This window comes from Musa acuminata, chromosome BXJ2-4 (genome assembly GCF_036884655.1).
Source record: "Musa acuminata AAA Group cultivar baxijiao chromosome BXJ2-4, Cavendish_Baxijiao_AAA, whole genome shotgun sequence".
NCBI lineage: Eukaryota > Viridiplantae > Streptophyta > Magnoliopsida > Zingiberales > Musaceae > Musa > Musa acuminata.
The window spans coordinates 28,025,212-28,046,298 of record NC_088341.1 but is presented as its reverse complement, the minus strand read 5'-3'; the positions used below and the strand labels follow the sequence as shown (position 1 = coordinate 28,046,298).

General features: G+C 38.9%; 2 protein-coding genes across 3 annotated transcripts in view; both read left to right on the top strand.

Moving 5' to 3' along the window:
* LOC135610202 (ATP-dependent DNA helicase 2 subunit KU70-like) overlaps window positions 1–15,253 on the top strand; it is a 40,196-nt gene extending 24,943 nt beyond the window's left edge. For both annotated transcript variants that reach the window (XM_065104390.1, XM_065104391.1), the window contains 5 exons: window positions 11,866–11,958; window positions 12,034–12,154; window positions 14,159–14,261; window positions 14,373–14,565; window positions 14,930–15,253. In XM_065104390.1, the coding sequence (XP_064960462.1) occupies window positions 11,866–11,958; window positions 12,034–12,154; window positions 14,159–14,261; window positions 14,373–14,565; window positions 14,930–15,043 (624 nt within the window). In that variant the 3' untranslated portion in view covers window positions 15,044–15,253. The remainder of the gene's footprint in view (window positions 1–11,865; window positions 11,959–12,033; window positions 12,155–14,158; window positions 14,262–14,372; window positions 14,566–14,929) is intronic.
* A 146-nt stretch (window positions 15,254–15,399) lies between these two features.
* Window positions 15,400–19,736, top strand: LOC103981990 (indole-3-acetate beta-glucosyltransferase-like). The gene is made up of 4 exons (XM_065104392.1): window positions 15,400–15,635; window positions 16,873–16,963; window positions 17,044–17,768; window positions 18,919–19,736. The coding sequence occupies exons 3-4, from the start codon at window positions 17,139–17,141 to the stop codon at window positions 19,642–19,644; spliced, it is 1,356 nt and encodes a 451-aa protein (XP_064960464.1). The 5' UTR covers window positions 15,400–15,635; window positions 16,873–16,963; window positions 17,044–17,138; the 3' UTR covers window positions 19,645–19,736.
* Window positions 19,737–21,087: the final 1,351 nt, after the last annotated feature.

Below are 21,087 nucleotides of genomic sequence, written 5' to 3'. Positions count from 1 at the left end.
GGTGCTTCCTTCAATTTTTTTTTTGATCTTACTAGTCTCCGAATCTTCCTGCCATTCCATCTTAATATCCTCAAGGAAGTCGCTGGTTGGAAGTAAAACGACAGAAAATTCAGCTTGTTCAGGTAGCTGCGAAAGCGCATCTGCAACAACATTCTCTTTCCACTTTTTGTAAGTTATTTCATAATCAAATCCAAGAAGTTTTGTTACCCATTTTTGCTGCTTGGGGGAAGATATCTTCTGCTCCAAGAGATATTTTAGGCTTTTATGGTCGGTCTTGATTTGAAATTATCGCCTGATCAAGTACGATCTCCACCTCGTTGCTGCGTGTACAATGGCGAGCATCTCCTTATCATATGTTAACATGTTTTGATAGGGGGGAGACATTGTCTTGCTAATGTATGTGAGTGGTCGACCATCTTGCATAAGAACGTCTCCCATTCTGTCTCCAGATGCATCGGCCTTAATGATGAAGGGTCGGTTGAAATCTGGTAGCGCTAGCACCGGCGTCGTCGTTATGGCTGGCTTAAGTTTGTCGAAGGCAGTGGAGGCTCTGTCCGACCATTGGAAGACATTTTTTTCCAGTAAGGAAGTAAGTGGTGCACTGATATTTCCATAGTTTTTCACGAACTTACGGTAGTAGCCTGTTAAACCCAGAAAGCCATGTAGCAATTTTATGTTCCTCGGGGTAGGCCAGTTTTGCATTGCTTCAATTTTGAAGGGGTCCACCATCACACCTTCCTCTGATATGATATGCCCAAGATATTTCACCTTTTGTTAAAGAAAGTAAAAATTCGTAGTGGCCGTTATGTGTTCCAAAGGCGGTTTTCGGTATGACTTCTTCATACACTCGTATTTGATAATACCCGGATCGAAGGTCCAGCTTTGTGAAGATTTGTGCTCCCTTTCATCTAGCAATTCATCTACTACTGGAATAGGGTATTTATCCTTGATGGTTATGCCATTAAGAGCTCGGTAATCAACGCATATTCGCTATGTTCCGTCCTTACGTACAAGTAGCACCGGTGAAGAGTAGAGGTTGCAACTTGGCTGAATAACTCCTGTTTCAAGCATCTCTTTTACAATCCTTTCTATTTCATCCTTCTGGAGATGTGGATACCGATATGACTGAGTATTTGCTAGAGATTTGATTGGAAAAATCATTATACAATGATCATGCCGACGAGTAAGAGGTAGGTTGTGCGGCTCGTCAAATATATCTGAAAATTCAGCAAGCAAAGGAAATAGGTTTGGATCTTCAAATTCTATTGGCTCTCCTTTAATTTGTTGCTCAAGTTGTACCAAAAAGCCCCTGCATGCTTTATGCAAAACCTTCTCCATTTGTTGTGTGCAAATCATCGTTACGTCACCCTCACGTTTCCCGTGCAGTATCACCTGTTTCTCCTTACTGTAAAATTTTATAATTAGTTGCATAAAATTCCAAGAAATATCACCTAATGTCATCAACCATTTAATTCTGAGTATGGCCTCATGATCATCAAGAGGGAGGAGGAAGAAATCTGCAATTATCTCTTGGTCCTGCAGCAACAGTTTCACCTGCGGGCACCTATGATCACACTTCAAAATCCGTCCGTTGGCGACCTTAACGACAAACCTGCTGCAATTCTCAATAGGTAAGTTCATATGGATAACAACCTTACTATTTAGGAAGTTATTAGTGCTGCCCGTGTCGATGAGAACGGTGATCGGTTGTTATTTGAGAAGGCCTCCAACTTTCATCGTTTGCGGGTTTGAGTAGCCAGCTAGTGTATGTACCGTAATTTTGGTCGGTTGTGGCTCTTCTTCTGCATCTTCTTCTTCATGTTCAAGGCTTTCTTCTGGATGTTCAATGACCTCTTCTTCTATCGGTTCAATCATAAGAAGTCCCCCTTTACTACAGCCATGCTCACGGCTCCACGGCTCGTCACAATGCCAACATAACCCCTTCGCATATCGCTCCCAAAGCTCTTCTCTTGTTAACCTCTTTGGACTTGGTCGACAGTAGGGGGGGCTGAGGGCTTCAATATTACTGGTTGAGAAGCGACCCTAGTCCTCCGAGCTTCATGGTTCAATTGCTCCTCTTGATGTCGTGTGAAAGAGATGGCTGCCATAAGCGTATACGGTTGTCGCGCTTTAACTTCTCGGATCTCCGGCTTCAAGCCCTCAATGAAGGTCCTCAATAGCTGTTTTTGAGACCAATCATGAGTTTGATTAGATAACCTTTCAAACCTGGTTTGGTACTCCTGAATGGTAGAGGTTTGTTGGATCTTTGCTAGTTGTCCATCAATATTCTCGTAATCGGTTGGTCTGAAGCGGATCAGCAGTTCTTCTTTGAATTGTCGCCATGAAAGGACTCCATAAGTATGTTCAAACCAGTCAAACCACTATATAGCATCCCCTTCAAGATGTATAGATGCAATTTTCACCATAGATGCATCCGCGGTTTTATGGTACCGAAAATATCGCTCTGCGCGCGAGATCCAACCAATTGGGTCTCCTTCTTCCCATCTAGGGAAGTCCATTCTCATGCATGGATAGTTGAGGTTGGTCATAGAGCTTCCCCTCTCTTGGAAGTCATATCTTCGGGCTTGGTGCGATTGGGCAAAGCTCTCTCCTTGATGTGATTTCTTCGGGCTTAGTAGTCGGCCCAATCTGAGTTCGGTAAAGAGCGTCCGAATCTTATCCTCCATTCGCATCTCGAAGGCTTCAAATTTAGCATTGATTACTTCCTCAGATGCCATAGTATATGCCACCAAATCTGTGATGTTAAGATCTCTCTTTTGTTGTCGGGTTAAAGGCATGTATTGGTTGAGAGAGGTGATGGTCGAAAGGGTTGGTGGATGTAGGCTACGGTTTAGGATTGTTTTGTGGCTATTTTGGGTGCAGTTTGAGGGTGTGGTTTGGTGGAGTTTTAGGGCTGTGGATGAATGTTTTGGATCTGTGGTAGATGGTGGCAAAGGTTTGATAGAAATCAGTGGAAGTTGCAGCAAGTATGTGCTATCTTGTAAGAGTAGAATTGTCGTCGAAGAAACAACGGTTTCTCGACGTAATTTCCATAAAAAACTTGAGAGAATTGAGGAGGGAATTGATAGCAAAATCACAGTTTATATGACAGTAAGGATATCTAATTTAATCAAGAAAATTTCGGCAGTATAACAGTAAGGAAATTGGTGCAAGTTGCGATTGCAGAATTCTCGTCGAAAAATTTCAGCGGGTTACGACGAAAATTTGTAGCAACATAAAATCGTTTTTAGAGATGAATTTCTTAATAGATCAATCTTAGATGGAAGCCAAGATGATCTATGAAGTGTATAAGAAATTTCATTAAAAAAAGATTGCAAATAGATGGGTTAAGACAACAATATGCGGCTGAAATTTTCTGCAGCACAGATTTTTAGGTATAGCAGATTGGACATAAAAAATCGGTAGTTTATATTGAGAATTTTTTGATGAAACCAAAGGGAAATCTACTATTAGGAAGTGTCAAAGCTATCATAAAAATTTCGTAGAGATTTGGATAGAAACAACGTAGTATCAAGATAAAAAAACAGTGCTATGCGGCTGAAATTTTACAGTGCAGATTTTCAAGTATAGCAGATTAGATGTAAAATATCAATGGTTTATATTAAGAATTTTTGACAAAACCATAGGAAAATCTGCTGTTAGGAAGTGTCAAAGATGTCATAAAAATTTCATAGAGATTTTGATAGAAAAAACACAGTAGCAAGATCAAACAGACGGTGCTATACGGTTGGAATTCTGCAATGTATCTTTCGTCGTAGAGAAGAAAACTTAATGACGAAATGTTTATGCAGAAATATAGGAATAGTTTTTTTGGGATTTTCAAATAAGGATAACTAAATTGCAGCAGTAGTAAAGTAGAAAACCAGAACCTGTTGTAATTCACGGGGAGATCAAAGGATGATCCGTGGTGGTGGAGATGACGACAGAATTTGATGACGATCTTTTAAGCAATTGTGGGAATTGCTTTGAGCGGTTGTGGAGGGGTTGATGGATGGCTATGGAAGGGCAGCGAGACGCCAAGAACGCTGCTCCGATACCAGGTGTTAGAACCCTTGCAGATTCTAAACTTGGGGTTGATCTCTTTAGGGGATCGGCCTCCTTGGAACTCTATAGGGGTTCCTCCCTCCAAGTTGCTGCTCAAAGGCTGCAGAAAAGATTCATCTATTGCTTATCAAAAGAGGAGGAATACATGGCTATTTATAGGATTTCTAAACCCTAACTCCTAATAGGACTCCTAGTCAAGACTCCTACTTCTAACCAACTCCTAATAGGACTTCTACTCAAGACTCATATTCCTTTACAACTCCTAATTCTTCTCTAAGAAATAATCTCCTAACCCTAGCCGGCCTCTTCACCTCTTTAATAGGGGTCCGCTTAGGTAGGTTTTATATGAATGTCCCTCTCAATTAGGACTCTCCTAGCTAGAGTCCTAACAATGTCATATTGCAAATATAGTCTAGAATGTCAAGCTTTGAGGGTGAAGGCATTAATTTAATCAAGCAGTCTAATTCCTGACTGATCAAGTTTCTAATGGTATCAAAATTGTCGATCCACTTTTGACCTGATTGAGCATGGTAAACTCCATGTGGCTGAGACTGGCTATTATATTGTCAGGCTGCTACTGTAGTCTACTTATATGGCATACCATAGCCTAAGTGCCAACATCCACGATTTTATCCATGCAGCAATGTGGGCTACCATTTGGAACTTCATAGAAGTTCATATGGGGCTTATAGAACTTTATAGAAGTTCATAGATTTGATGAGTAATGTTTGGTTAGTTTCTTTCATATGGGACTTCATAGAAGTTCATATTTGTTCTTCGTTGATGAAAATTTTCTAAGAAAAAGCTATTTAGATTGATGAAGTTGGATTTTAAACCTTTGTACCTAAATTTCTTGTTGTAATAATATCTTTTTCTCTTTAAGATGGGTAACACTGAATAGTTGAGGTATAACCTCACAAAGTCTTCTAGGATGAAAGTTTTCCAAGAAAAGGCTAACTAGTCTTGTAAGATGCGAGGTTTGTCTTATTGGTCCATGTCGGTGTACCGATTGGTTGTCGGAATAATATGTACCAGGGCATACCGATGTACTATATGTTGGTACGTTGGGATGTACCAACTGTACGAAAAAAATATCAAAAATAGCTCCAAAAAAAAAAAAAATTAGATTAGGGTTTTAAAGTTGAAAATAAATATAAATTTAGTATAATTTTAACAAAATAATCTAAATTTAGAAAAGAATAGTGATGCATATCTTTTTTGGACTTTGAGGAGTAGCTTTGTTGTACGTTCCAAATCATCCTTCCGTTAATATTGAATTATCTACAAAGAAACGATTTGAATTGTTAGATTTTTTTTTAACAACTTAAACTTTAAGGTTCAAATGAATTAAGTAATCAGTCGATAAATATACTTAGTTCTATCAACAAAAAGAATGACGGGACTCTATGGGCGATGGATTAGGGTCCTCGATCATATGTATCTGTATATCAATTTGATATGTTTGTTGGACTCTTGAAATTGATCCAACAACAAAGTATACTGATACATTGAATGCCACTAGTGCATCAATGTGGTCATGGTCGAAGATTGATTGTTGTGGATCACACGTGTCCGAGGCGGCTCATAGGGTAAGTATGATTGTGGCATATATTGGTGCGGAGTATGAAGAATAATGTAAGAACTTTTACTTTCGCTATTGATCTACTGTTTCAAAACAGAAGATTGATCACCATACTACTGCTTAGAAAAGTATGACCAACTATTATCGTATTATTGTTGGTCATAAGATTCTTCATAATACGATGGTTGTGAATACGATGAGCTTTGCTTTGTGTCTACATCGTGTAGGCTCTATCGCATCTGCCTAAAATCATCCACTGTCTTTCCCTTCTGTGTATAAATTTTACCAGTACTTCGTTGAGTTCCATGATTTGAATCTTAGGTGGCATGTGTAAAATATTGCTTGGTCCATGCACCACCCTTAAATTATGTAGATGGGACCATCGACTCCTCAATGTTACCACCATCAATGGTGAGGCATTGCTGTCCACGTTGCAACCATGTCTTTGGATTGAGCGGTTTATTGAATGCGATTGAGGTGTTTCATCGCGCAACTCTTTTCTTTCTAATGATACGGCTAATGTTATTGCCTTCCCCTTTGCCTTTGACTTTGCACGCTGAGCGGACGACTGTGATGGTTGGGTGTCTCTAGGTCCTTGAGTAGTCTGACTCAATGTTTTCCAACTCCTTCTGCCACGTTTTGACCGAGGGGGATCTTCCTCTTACTAGGGATATGCTTTATCTTCTTATATTGCCTCAATAAAACATAAATGACGTTGAGGATCTCCCGCCTTATCAAGTAGAAGATCCTCTTGGTTCTCCCTTGCTTCGACCCACTTTAACATCGGTTTTGAATCTTCGATGGGATCAATCTCTATTTCCTCTGGCTCCTTGTCCAACTCGGGACATCACAACCTTAGCCGCATGTTATAGTGGATATATACTAGTTTCTCCAACCGTCTGTACGATAGTCTGTTGCGGACCGTCGTGTGAATCAATACAATTATTGACCAATTACATTTACAACCACTAGATGTCATCATCTGCAAAAGTACACGGACGACAACCTTCCTTAAATTTGGAGCATCCCCTCCAAATTGTAGCCACCACTAACTGTAAAAGGATATAGATATGACTTTATTAGCAGAACAAATAATTAATATCAAATATAGTTTATAATTAACATGTGTGTAATTTTTTCTCACCAGGATCCATATTATAATGACACGATACAACTACGTCGTCAAAGAATGAACAAATTGTTTCCCGAAATAATCGGCCCTCCATAATAGTATAGATAGTTTTTTATAAGAGTCGATATATAACATTTCTTAGTACTGACAATAAATTTGATCGTGTTCCAAGATTATACGAAAATTGAATGGACATATTTAGATAATACGCCGCAAGACATAATTTTATTAGTAAGAATTTTTTAAATATTAAGAAATTATGAATTAAATTATACTGAATATCAATTTATCTACATTATGGATATCTTGGTCTATATGAACTTCAGTCCTGCTATTGATGATTTGTAAGTATTACTTGGTCTTAAAATCATCTTTGAATACTTTCTTAACCTCCTCTCGCTGTAATTAGCATGTGTTTAAGATAAGGCATTTAGGGACACTTGTTCATATCGACCTTATGAAGGTCAACGCAAAGTGGTTTCACTCTTGTTATGATTTTTTTTATAGTATCCCAAAATTTAAAAGAAAGAATAGTCTTTTCTATCTTTTTTTCGTCACTCGATCTCAAATATTATGAGCTTTACAAGTCATTTTATAGTATCCCAAAATTTAAAAGAAAGAATAGTCTTTTCATATCTTTTTTTCGTCATTCGATACTGCATACCATGCTTAGTGCCATATCCTTCCTGTTCTTTGGAAGGGTGTCCTCAAGATCTTTATGAGCTTTACAAGTCATTTTATAAGTCATTAGTGACCCAATTAGTTCTTCGAGAGGAAAATTATTTAGATTTTTGGCCTCTTGAATGATCGTTACTTTAGGATCCCAACTCTTAGGAAGGGATCTTAAAATTTTATTAACAAGTTCAAAATCTGAGAAACTTTTACCAAGTCCTTTTAGACTATTAACGACATCCGTAAATCGGGTGTACATGTCTCCAATGGTCTCACTCGGTTTCATCTGAAACAACTTATAAGTGTGCACTAACAGATTAATTTTTGACTCCTTCACTCTACTAGTGCGTTCATGAGTCACTTCGAGTGTATGCCAAATATCAAAAGCCGTTTCACATATCGATACTCGATTAAACTCGTTTTTATCTAATGCACAAAACAAGGCATTCATAGCCTTGACATTTAAAGTGAAAGCCTTTTTCTCCAACTCATTCTAATCGTTCATTGGAAGAGAAGACTTTTGAAAACCATTTTCGACAACGTTCCATAGCTCAAAATCCATTGAAATTAGGAAGATCTTCATTCTAGTCTTCCAATATGTGTAATCCGTCCCATTGAACATGGGCGGACGTGTACTTGAATGACCCTCTTGGTTGCTGGCAAATGCCATCTCTCTTGGGTTTTAAACCAAACGAGAGTGAACCGTGCTCTGATACCAATTGTTAGAATCAAGAGCGTCACTAGGGGGGGGGGGGGGGGGTGAATTAGTGCAACGGAAAATTCTTGGATTTCGTAAAAGATTTCGTACGTTTAATGGAAATCGATTCGGAAAGATAGCAACTTGAAACGTAAGAGAGCATAAGCGTAGTGAAAGCAAGATGAGGAGGAGAAGTAGTTTGTTATGAAATGATTTGTAGTTAAAGTAAATTGCTCAAAACGAAATACAAACTAGAATTTAGAGTGGTTCGGTCAATGTGACCTACATCCACTTTCGGATCCCTCCTCCGTTGAGGTCACCGGCGTCCACTAAAGGCCTTCCTTCAATCGGTGAAGATCGATCACCTTTTACAGCTCTTTCTCCTTTTGTTGGGTTTAGGAGACAACCCTTACAAGTCCCACACCTCTCTTGAATGATCTCAAAAACTTAGAAAGGGAGGACTCTAGCACTTGTTTACAACACTTTTACACTCCAATAACTCAAGATTATAATCACACTTCGGTGCCTTTTCATGCTGAAAAGGGTGGGATATATATAGACCCCAATGACTTTAAAAAATGGAGCCAAAAAATGTCTCATCCCGGACTTTCGGGTACTAGCGGTACCACCGCCATTACTGGGCGGTACCACCGCCTGACACCTGACATTGGACGGTACCACCGCCTGACAGGGGCGGTACCACCACTGGCAGCAATAACTGCTGGCGGTACCATCGCCCAGACCACCTAGGGTGCTGCTTTCCAAGCAGTGCCACCGTCGGCGTGGAATTCAGCATCCTGGTTGGGCCTTGACTCCGGTCCAAACCAGCCCAACTCTGTGCCCAGTTGGCCCCTAATAGAGTTGATGGGATTACCTCCCAAATCAACTCGTTCTAACTACGATTAAGGCGAGCATGGTCTTGTACGTCGATTTTTCACTCGGTGATCTTCCGGCAAACTTTTCGACGAGTCTTCCGGCGAGCTTCCAGCGAACTCCCGACCAACTCTCGGCTAGTCTTCCGACGTGCTTCCGGCGATCTTTCGACAAGCTTTCGACGAGTCTTCCAACGTGCTTTTGATGATCTCACGATGAACTCTCGGCGAGCTCCCGGTATATCGTCCGAGTTTTCGACTCTGGCCCATCATCTGCTTTACGCGTTACTGCTATCGTAGTTAATCCTGCACACTTATCTCAACACATGGATTAGATCAAATAATTTACCAATTGATTTCATCATCAAAATTCGAGATTCAATAATACGAATACCAGCTTTGAGATTCGGGTCGATTTTATCGTCGTGACCCTTATATTCATCATAAATCAATTCTTGCATAGCCCTATAGTATTTTTTCTCAGCTCTTGCCTTTTTTTTCATTGTATCTTCCCTTTCCTATTGTTACTTGTCTTGAAAAGATTTATGAACCTCTTTCGGAACTTTCTTGTATTTTACAACATCGAGATACCCATCAGCCAAATATATCTTCACCCGATATAGTCATAATAAATGCATTGCCAATGATGACGGTTCCCATCTATCTTTCGGGCATGATCCCAAGCGTCATCATGTGCCTATTCATTTGGTGTCATGTTCCTATCAAAATCGAATCAAATAGTCAAGCTATGATTAGCCCTAATTTAAAATAACAAGGTGCGATTATATGTAATGAACCCTATTTTGTCATTATAAATACATAGAATTAACTCAATATCGATAAAATTTTCATTAAATACACTAACTACAGTAGTAAAAAAACTTAATTAAACTCTAATTAGCTCTATTTTACCACTATAGATATGTCAAACACCCAAAGAAGTATTAAATATGTAAATTTAATCCAATGTAGGTCAAATTACGATAAAATCATCATGAAATACATTAATCATACCATTAACATAGTTGATTACCCTCGAATTATTCCTCTTTCATCATTATAAATATATCAAACATTCTAATATGCATGAAGGATATTTATTGACCCAATATGGCTTAAATTTTGATATCATCATAATTAAATATACTTTTTATCACTATAAACATGTTAAACACTATACTAGGTATTAAAGATATTGAATTGAGCTAATATTGATCAAATTTTGATTAAATCATCATTAAAACCAATGTATGCAATTTCGAATAATACCACCCGGTACGGGCGGTACGTACCGGTCCATCAATTGACTGGTACATGGACCGCTCGTTATCGGACGGAACGGAATATATATTAATATAAATATTTATATAAAAGGCGACGTCACATCGCCTTTTTCGACGACGTCGCTTTTTATAAGAATGTTTATATATAAATATATATAAATATTCATAATCTTATATATATATATATATATATATAAACGAGGCGACGTCGCCCTGCGTGGGAGAACGAAAAGGTGACGCGACGTCGCCTTTTATAAAAATATTATATATATATATATATATGTGTATATATATATATACCGAACGGTAGACCACTCGGTATATAGTATCGTACCGTACCAAACAAACGTCGAAATTTCGGTATAGTACGATATTTCAATCATTGATTAAAATCACTAATCACAGCATGAAAAATCTTAATTAAAACCTAATTAGACATATTATACCATCACAAACATATAAATCACCTTAATATGCATGAAATACAAAAATTTGACCCATTCATTGTCTAATTTCGAAAAAATCAACATTAAACAACTAATCATAACATTAAAGGCCTTAATTACTCCTTAATTAATACTATTCTATTATCAAAAACATATCAAACAACATACTAGATGTTAAGTTATTAACCATACATAATAGGCTTAATCATCTCGTAAATCAATAAAAATCTAGAATGATTTGCGTGTTTTTCATCTTAATCTTCCCAAATTTGATCAAATCCATAAATCGTAGCTTTGTTTAGTTTAGGAGAACAAAAATATAAGAATGAGAGAGAGATGTGAATGAAAGAGTTTGAGAGAGTTAAATGAGTCGAAAGAGGAGGGAGAAAATGGTTTAAAAGCCCTTTCCAATGGTTCAAACAATCAATTTGATCATTTTGAAATAGGACAATCTTAGCTGTTGGTTTGCAATGGTCGAAATCTGACCGTTACCGACCTGTACTGGTCGGTAATAATCGGATTTTGATTGTTACTGATCAGTATAGACCCTATATCGCTTGATACAAAGTCATAATAGTACCGTCCGGTATAGGGCAGTTCGCATACTGGTCCCTTGTCGGACTGGTACATATTGCCTGTATCGGGTGGTACACATCGGTACAACAAACCCTGATAAGATGTACATGCTATGTGATTTGCATGTAAACATTTTCAATGTCCAAGTTAATAAGTCATCCATGTTTAGCATATCTAGATCTGTTAAAAAAAAAAGGTTTGTTCGTGAGTGTTCAAGAAACTATATTAGCCTCGCTAGTGAGGTCACTTCTACTTCTGAATCCTGTCTCTCATCTACTGACAAAGTCTAGATAGATATAAACTTAAACGAAACTACTTGAATTGCTTTTGGTAATTAGTATAAGGTACTGTTATCTTGGTCAACTGTATCCATCTTATTTTTGCATAATTTTCTTGTTCCTCTAATTTTTTTAATAAAGAATATGTGCCAATGGACAAACCAACCATTGTGTTGGAATTTTTGTGAATGGCAGCTTGTTCTTTTGGTTCTGTATCAGCTAACTTTGAATAAAACTTTCTAACACGATTGCAATGGGACAGGATGAGATAATAAGTTCAAGCGGTCAAGTTGAACCTCCTGGAATGCACATGATATATCTTCCCTATTCTGATGATATCAGACATGTTGAAGAGGCATGCAGAGTTATTTGACCAATGTCAGCTACTTATTTGATATTGGCAAATTATTCATTCTGGTTTCACTTGCAGCTTCACAGTACAGATGATGCTATTGCACCTCGTGCCACAGATGATCAGATCAAGAAAGCCTCTGCTTTGATGAGGCGTATAGATTTGAAAGACTTTTCAGTTTGCCAATTTGCAAATCCAGGTTTTCTGCAAATTTACATTATAGAACTATCATTTTTTTCATATTGGTTATAGAAATATACTTCTGATGCCAAACAATGTTCTTGGGAATGTTACAAACTCGTATTTGTTCACAAAGTCCTTGTTGGGAAATTATTCTCAAACTCAAATGATTCAGGATTTATGAATTTTAATGAATCTTGATGATTCAGACTACAATTATCTACCTACTGATCTATATACATAAATTAGTTGTAAGATTGCGTACATTGACCCCTCATCTGAGCCCGCATTGGTGGAAGCATCACCTTTTTTCATAATTCTCTTATTGATGGTGAGCATTGTAGGTTCCGTTGCTAATTTCTTGCACCCTTCTCAACCTTACTGTTTCTGTTGTCATTTTTCACCTGATTGTGATTATAAGTGTTTTAGAAGTTTACATTATTTAATCTATGCACTTTCAATTCATTAATTCTCCAATAAAAAATGCTTCCTGTACTGTTCTGCATCACTAAGCCTTGTGTACTACTTGAAAGCCAAACTTGAGTTTATTGAGGATATTATATAATTCAGTGTGTCAAAAGTGAGCCAATCAATTCTAGTTGATTGTTTGGCATCCCTTGTCTCTTTATCTAGTCTTATTATATAAATAAGTGCTATAGAGTAAATATTGAGAAAAGAAAGTAGGATCACTTCATTTTTCCAAAATAGATGAATAAGACATTATGGCATGTGCTTCCTTCGTTTGTTTATCTGATGAGCTTGGTAGGAATAGCAGTCTTCCTGTTATAAGAAGCAACACAGCCCAACCAATGTGTGAAATTGGAAGATTAGTAGGAGAACCTCAATGTCTTGTGGATTTCTTCTCTTTGACATTGTCAGCTAACTCTATACCTTGTCAAAGGCATGCCTCTATTAGGCAGCTGAGCACAGTGGTTGATGCTTTGACCAGTGCAGCTGTAATGATGATTGGATGCACACTGTAACAAGAACCATCAAAATTAAACTTAAAGCTGGAGTAAAATGCTGAACTGAAGCTGGTCAAAGTAGCAGCTATTCAATTTAACTGAACTGTCTGAAGCTCCATGAAGTTTTTGGTCAGTCTCAGATGAGCTGAAACTTCTGAACATGGACGTCTATTATATTCACATCTGACCTTGTTGTTGAAAGCAAGTATCCCAATTTTGGGTACCAGAACTGGTCGGCTGCAGTCTGTTATGGTGTACCAACACATGGTATGCAAGAATGCAGCAATGACTCCAAAAGACATGTATATGACATATTATGATGTAGAACGTGATGAATTCTTCTGCTCATGATACATCATGCATGCATCTCACAACTGTTTGTGATTCACGTGGTACCCCAAGTTAGTCGCACATTGGGTATGGGAGGTCACTTCAGGTAGTATATGAGCAGCTATCCACCTCCAGAAAGCATCTATTAAGTACCCCTCTTTTGGGGCTTGACCCATGTGATCATTTCTGATAATGATAAATTAATATCAATTAGCAACCATTCTGGTGAGTGACCTATTTTGGGATCTATTGTACTTCCCACTGAATCCAATCCTGTCAGGATAAGCACTTTGGCTAGTGGTAGGTGGGCCTGGTGCCTCCTTTTTCCACATCGTTTGGGCGTCCTTCCGATTTTTGTGGAGTGTGGCCTTGGGTGTGACATTGTGAACATCAAGTATTTGAAAGTAGGAGATGGTAGTATTCCACAATAGTCCCACATTGAGTGTTAATTATGACTTGCAATGAAAATGAGTCACCATCCACCACCAGTGAGCACCTTATATATTCTTTTAAAAGCTTGATCCTCATGATTTCGGGCCTTGGTTATGATAATTCAGGCATTGTACCATGTCAGTTAGCAAACAATATTCTAAAGAACCATGGTTATTGGCTGATTGCGTTAATTTCTGTTGCTATTGTTCTGTCAATTATTTCTGACAAGTGGAAAAACTGCCTCTGCAGTTAACGGGAACTCTGATACGAGTTCTTCCTTTTCCTGGACTTTGCAGCTTTGCAGAGACACTACGGGATACTGCAGGCTTTGGCTCTGGATGAGGATGAGATGCCAGATATCAAGGATGAAACCCTGCCTGATGAAGAAGGCTTGGCTAGGTAATTTGTTGTTTGCTGTATTTTTCTTTCTAAAGTTTTCACTGAGATCGTGATTTTGCCCGAAAAGTTTCATTTTGCATCTTTAATCATACGTGTTGGTATCGTCCATAGACCAGGAGTAGTCCGTGTACTAGAAGAATTTAAAATAGCCGTTTATGGAGAAAACCATGACCAGGAGGAAGCTGACTCTATGTCTATGAGAGGTTCTCGAAGTGAGGCTTCCCGGAAGCGCAAAGAGATGGCTGAAACTGCTGAGAGAGAGAGTTCAAGATATAATTGGGCTGATCTTGCAGAAAGTGGACAAGTAAGAATACAATTTTCTGTTTAATGAATATTGTTTTGCATATACTCCTAGCTATGCATTTGTTATCTTCATTATATGTAAGAACAGTTTATGTATCTTATCATGTGTAACAAAAAATTGGTTCCAGATCTAGTGATGCTCTCTTGAAGAGCTACAATTAGAACAAAGTCACTAACAGTCCAGCAATGCTATGAAATTCTTAATGCATTAATTTAGATAATAGCAAAAATTGTAGTTTATCATCTTAAGTTGGGGTCGCTGGAGAGCACAGAACATGGTTCGTATAAATGTTGAAGAGATATGACAAGATATATTTCGAATTGTGACTAGCATTTGCTTATCACCATAGTTTCTGTTTATGCAGCTGAAGGACCTGACTGTTATAGAGTTGAAGTACTACTTAACCGCACACAACCTTTCAGTGACTGGGAAGAAAGAGGCTCTGATAAGTAGAATCTTGACCCATTTGGGCAAGTAAATTCTGTTTGGCACAGTTCTCAGCTTGAAACACCTGCAGCTGCTTGACGATTATGGAAGTATATTTTTTTAGATATATGGATTACTTTCTCCATTACCAAGCAGCTGCCCTTGGTGGCATCGGCATCTACCTGTCAGCCTTTCATGTCAAATGCAAGGCAAATTGTGAATGCAATTTATTCTGAGTATCAATCAATCAATGTTAGGTTTCCGCTGTTTTGTTTTGAAAATATGTTTAATCTCTTAACTGGATAGTTGAGCCATGTCACTTAAAAACAGCAAATCCAATTGCCTTAGAAAGAAAGTATTTTGTCTCACTAGTTTCATCGTGGTATGGCACTTGTGCCTTTTCCTTGGTTGCGCCATTGTTACAGCTTATCTAACAGTCTCTGCCTGAAACTCTGAGTGATATAATTGTCATCCTCTTAAATTTCAGAAAATGTTGCTCCGTTCTTCACTAAGGAGATGATTTAGCTGTCAGTGTATCTTGCATTGATCAACCTGTCTTAAAAAAGCCAAAAGCATTCTACTTGCAGAGAGACACCCAGAGGTTCTTGTGTATGTTCATCAGAGGATGCTCAATTGAATTGCTGGTATGTGTTGTTTTCATCAGCATTTGTATGAGATACTAGTCTCCATCATGAATATCTAGTTAGTCAAGCTTAGAGAATCCTTCTTTTACCTACGTATCTTCTCTCCCTCTTTCTTCAAACACATTTCTTCTCTGTGGCATTCTCTGTTGCCAACATTGATGTGAACTACTAAATCTGTCAATAACTTTGTTTAAATTCTGCTTGTTTGTTTGGGGGTTAATTTCTTTAGCATACTCTGAATACAATATCTTACCACTGTGCACTATTTAATGAGCCAGTAGACTACAAGATTGGCTCAAATACATTCTACAGGCACATCCACAGATTAGGATGATTGTGATTCTACTTAGATATGTGATTTTTATATAATCAAAATCAATTTTACAGTATAAATGTTTATGATCTACATCTGGCATTATGACCTTTATAATAATGATGTTGCCAATATATCAAATTATTTCGTGGATTAGATTTCACTTGATTATTTACAGCTTTATTGCGTATGCTTGGATGTAAATTTTATATAAATGTATCGAGACACTCGTATAAGTAGGTATGGTCAAAGCAGAAGTGTTTTGAGTAACACAAACATTGGAGAATCTAATGCCTACAAAAACCCAGGGGTTTCTCCACAGAGGACGAGTCAAAAGGCTGTCCTCCGGATAATTCAAATCAAAGTGGCATGCTTGATCAAGATATCCTAATACTTTACCTTTGTGGTATATTCCACATATTACATTATATAGATATCATATTCATGAAATATAATTCACTACCTTGATAGTAAAATAGTAGACAAGTGAGGCTCAAAGTATTGTGCCTTATGGTTCAAGCTCTCTTAAAAGCATAATATTTACAATGGGCTCATTAAATAAATAATTCAATAATGAATTTTAGATTTAATCAGATTGATTTATTGAGTATGTCAGTGTTAACAAATGTGTTTCTTTCTCTTTCTTTCCTTTTATGATGGCACTCGAAAGATTGTGTCACGAAGTTATAGCTGCATGAAGAGTGGTGCCTTGATCAGGCTAAACCGGGGATTCTCAGTCTGTTTCCATGCTTTTGATTACATCCCCCCCCCAAGTCTTTTACCTGCTAAACTCGATATAAAGTATACAGATTTAGTATAAAGAGAAGGCCATCGATCGATCCATACTCGGAATGCTTTTGCTCAAAGTTCATCCCCTGCCTCGATTTGGAAGCTTTTTATGCTATGTTTGGTTTCTTTCTCCAGGAAGATTGACTTGGTTACCTATCAAGAAAAGAAAAGCGCATATCATCACACTTTCCAGCTTTCATGTAAAATGCAGAGACGATGTTAGCAGGTGCATGCAACTTCTAGCAGTTGTTTTTGTTAGCCGGTAATTCAGATACATGAATCTATTCCCATGTTTTGTATTCACAGGGATCACTCTTTGTTGGTTCAATATAGTCCTCGACCACCCTCCCCTCAGATCATAGCAGCAAGCAGAGGAGGAGGAGGAAGAGGACATCCAAAGAATGGCGGCCCATGTCCTCGTTCTCCCATTCCCCAGCCAAGGCCATATCAGCCCCATGTTCCAGTTTGCGAAAAGGTTGGCCGCCAAGGGCCCCAAGACCACCCTCGTCACTACCCACTTCATCCTCAACTCCTTCCCCTCTCAGACCGACTCCGTCCGCCTCGCGCCCATATCCGACGGCCACGACCGGGGCGGCTTCCCCTCGGCCGCCAGCCTCGAGGCCTACCTCTTGACTCTCGCGGACGTCGGCGCCCGCTCCCTGTCGAAGCTGATCGACCAGCACGCCGCTTCCGGCTGTCCCTTCACCTGCATGGTCTACGACACCGTCGTGCAGTGGGCCGTCGAGGTGGCCAAGATGCACGGCCTGGCCACGGCGGCCTTCTCGACGCAGTCGTGCGCGGTGAGCGCCATATACTACTACGTCAACCAGGGGATGCTCGACGTCCCCGAGGCCGGAGGCAGTGTCTCCTGCTCCGCTCCCTTCTTGCCGCCCTTGGCGAGGTCGGAGTTCCCTTCCTTGGCTCTCAGGCAAGGCAGGAACCTCACGGTCTCGACCATGGCGATGAACCAGTTCAATCTGGAGAAGGACGACTGGGTTCTCTTCAACTCGTTCGACATGCTGGAGATCGAGGTGAGAGAAAGCTTCCGCTTCTCATCTGCCATCCATGCTTTCGCTCATATAAGTACTTACCATTAATTCACTGCATTAATATGTACTTGCATCAATAACTTGAGCTTTACGTCTATCGTCATTACATCTCAATCTCAATCAAAAGTTACACTCTCTGCTATCAGTGCACGTCTTTGCATGCAAGTGCTTTCAAACTGAAGAAAGTACAATAAACTCCTCGATGACAACTGTACTAATATTATTCCTTAACCATCATTCATCACTAGTTTCCCATGCATGGATTAGCAAGATCAACCAAGAAGGACGGGTTCTTACCCATTAATATGTTAAGTCTGAATCATTAGTCCATAATACTACTGCTCAAACCAGCAGTAGGAGACCCATGTAGTATTGGTGATGAGGGTATATGGAGTTTAATAACTGCAATCTACTACTTACCTTAGCTACTCTTTTTTAGGTTCAGAGTCTTATCCATTTGTTGGTTGAATTGTGTTGTTTATGGTCCATTCTGTTGTTCTTTATTATGAACAATTTACATGAGACAAATCTTTAATTTTTTTATCCTTATGGCTTCAACAAGTCTCATGTTAGAGAATTTTGGGTCTGCCAAAATGCCTCTGTCCATCAAAGAGAACTCCATATTTTATGGCATTTAATTTAGTTATTTTTGTTGATTGTATTCTTGATTGCTTTATTTCATGATTAGAAGGAAATACTAGTAATTAATTACTTGCCAACTTCAGCATCGGAGTCCAAAACATATTGCTTGGATACATGAATTTATTGTTTTTACCAAAGTATCCTTCAGCTTCAGGCACTGATTCATACTTTATTTCCAATTACTTTAACATATTAAATAAGTATGCAACATTTTCCTCTGTTTTGAAATGATTTGAAAACTAGAGTTGTGGACATTTCTTATTGTTAACTCTTCTTTTTATTCCTGTTGATATCCTTATACATACATACATACATACATACATATATAACATGAAATCATATTTTACTCTCTCTAATTATAATTACAAAATTATCTTAATATTAGTTTTTGAAGATTTAGGATTCAAGGTTATATTCAAAACTAACCATATCGCATGTTTAATGAGATCATATGCATGCATGTACTAACTGACGTTATCGACTTGTGTAGGTGGTGAACCGCTTGAAGAGGCATTGGCGCGCCCGGGCGATCGGGCCGAGCGTGCCGCTGCCGCTGGTGGATAAGGAAGGCGGTGCCACCTACGGTCTCAGCCTCCTCGAGGCGGAGGAGGACACATGCATGAGGTGGCTGAACTCGAAGCCACCGCGCTCCGTCGTGTACGTCTCCTTCGGGAGCGTCGCGTCGGTGAGCGCGGAGCAGATGGAAGAGCTCGCGTGCGGCCTGGAGGCGTCCGGGAAGAACTTCTTGTGGGTGGTGCGGGCCGCGGTGGAGAAGACGCTGCCGCGGGCGTTTGCGAAGGCGCCGCCGGAGCGGGGTCTGGTGGTGCGGTGGAGCCCGCAGCTGGCGGTCCTGGCCCACCCAGCGTTGGGCTGCTTCGTGACGCACTGCGGGTGGAACTCGACGCTGGAGGCGGTGTCGCTGGGGGTGCCCATGGTAGCCTTCCCGCTGTGGACGGACCAGCCCACGAACGCCAAGTACGTGGAGGACGTGTGGGAGGTGGGCGTGCGGGCGAGGAGGGCGGAGACGGGCGTCGTGGCGAGGGAGGAGATCGAGCGCTGTGTGAGGGCGGTGATGGACGGGAAGAGGAGTGGGGAGATGATGAGGAACTCGCGGCGGTGGAGGGACGCGGCGACCGAGGCGCTGCAGGCGGGCGGGAGCTCGGACGAGGCCATGGATGAGTTCGTAGCGTTCGTGAACGCCGAAGCCAAGGACTGACGTGGCACTGCAGTGCTATTTCAATGTTATCTAAAGGATTTTTGGCTAAAATATTTCAACGAAATCCAACTAGTTATATTATATATCTAAAATCTAACACCTACTTCCTATTAGAGAGAGATTTCTTGTTTCCTCCTCTTTTACTTATAGTGGTAGCAAACCGTTAGTTAGCACGAGTCCTATAATGATCTTTTTTGCCACGATCAATGATATTTAGATCGAATTCAATCTAATCAACATTCTTGGATACATATAAGGATCGAGAAGTACTGAGTCTAACCGATGAAGGTTATTGGGATGAGGTAGTTGGTGCACTGTATTAGAGTTTAAAAAAGTAAAAGTGGTGTGTTGTTGTGTTGGTGTGTTGGTTTATATAGTTCACATAAATATATTACATTAATTATATTTAAAATGAATCATTTTTTTTCAAAAAATTCTTTCAAGAATCAATAGACAATTTGGTATATCCTTCTATAAGCATTTAATTTATTTCTCTGATGAACATCTAAACAAGTTTAATTTCGATATGGTGATTATTTCTTTGGTTGCTCCTCTTAACTTAATTTATTGGAGGCACGAGAAGAGCAAGGTTCTGATATTATATTGCCTTGTGCTATCCGGCTTTGTTGTGTTCCTGGAATACTCGCAAAGATTGCTACGAGACTACTACACACTATTCACGGCAAGGTTTGAGAGAGAGTCAACCTTTGGACACCAACCGTGGAGGGTTGTAGTCATAAGAGGATTACGAAATGTATTATTGGATGATAAACTCGTAACACGACGACATGTGAGATGGATTATGAAAAGATGAAAAGTTTATGTTATATATTTTATAAAAGGATTGTGAAAAGTTTATGCTCTGTATTTTCTAGAAGCATTATGAAAAATTTATGTTATATGATATATGTACACTATAAAGAAAAGGAAATGCATCAACACATGTATATATGTAGATAATGAACACGATGAATTAGAGTTGTGCCATATTTTTGTACTTTGGAATGTCTAAAATACACGTGTTATTGTTTTTCTTTTAATTTGATATGAATAATTTCTAATTTTTTTCTTTTATTTATTATTGTATAGTATTAATCTTTTAATAGTGATTGACATTGTTATAGACATACGATGTATTAGTTTTCCTGAGTTGGTTAAAAGAAATAAAAGAACCAAAAAAAATATATGGTTAGATTTGAATTAGTCAAAAGTCATTCGAAAATAAAATTAAAATATCCTCTGATTAAATCGAAAATAAGTTTCAAATATGTTAAAATTCAAATAGAGAGTTTAAAAAAGGAACTCGACATGCAAAGTATTATTATAAAATAATAAGGATATTCCTCGACCTGGTGCAAGTATCGTCAAAGAGTTATCTAAGATACAATCGAGAAAGTTCTTCAACAAACACGATCATGAAGAATTAAAAGATATTCAAAGAGA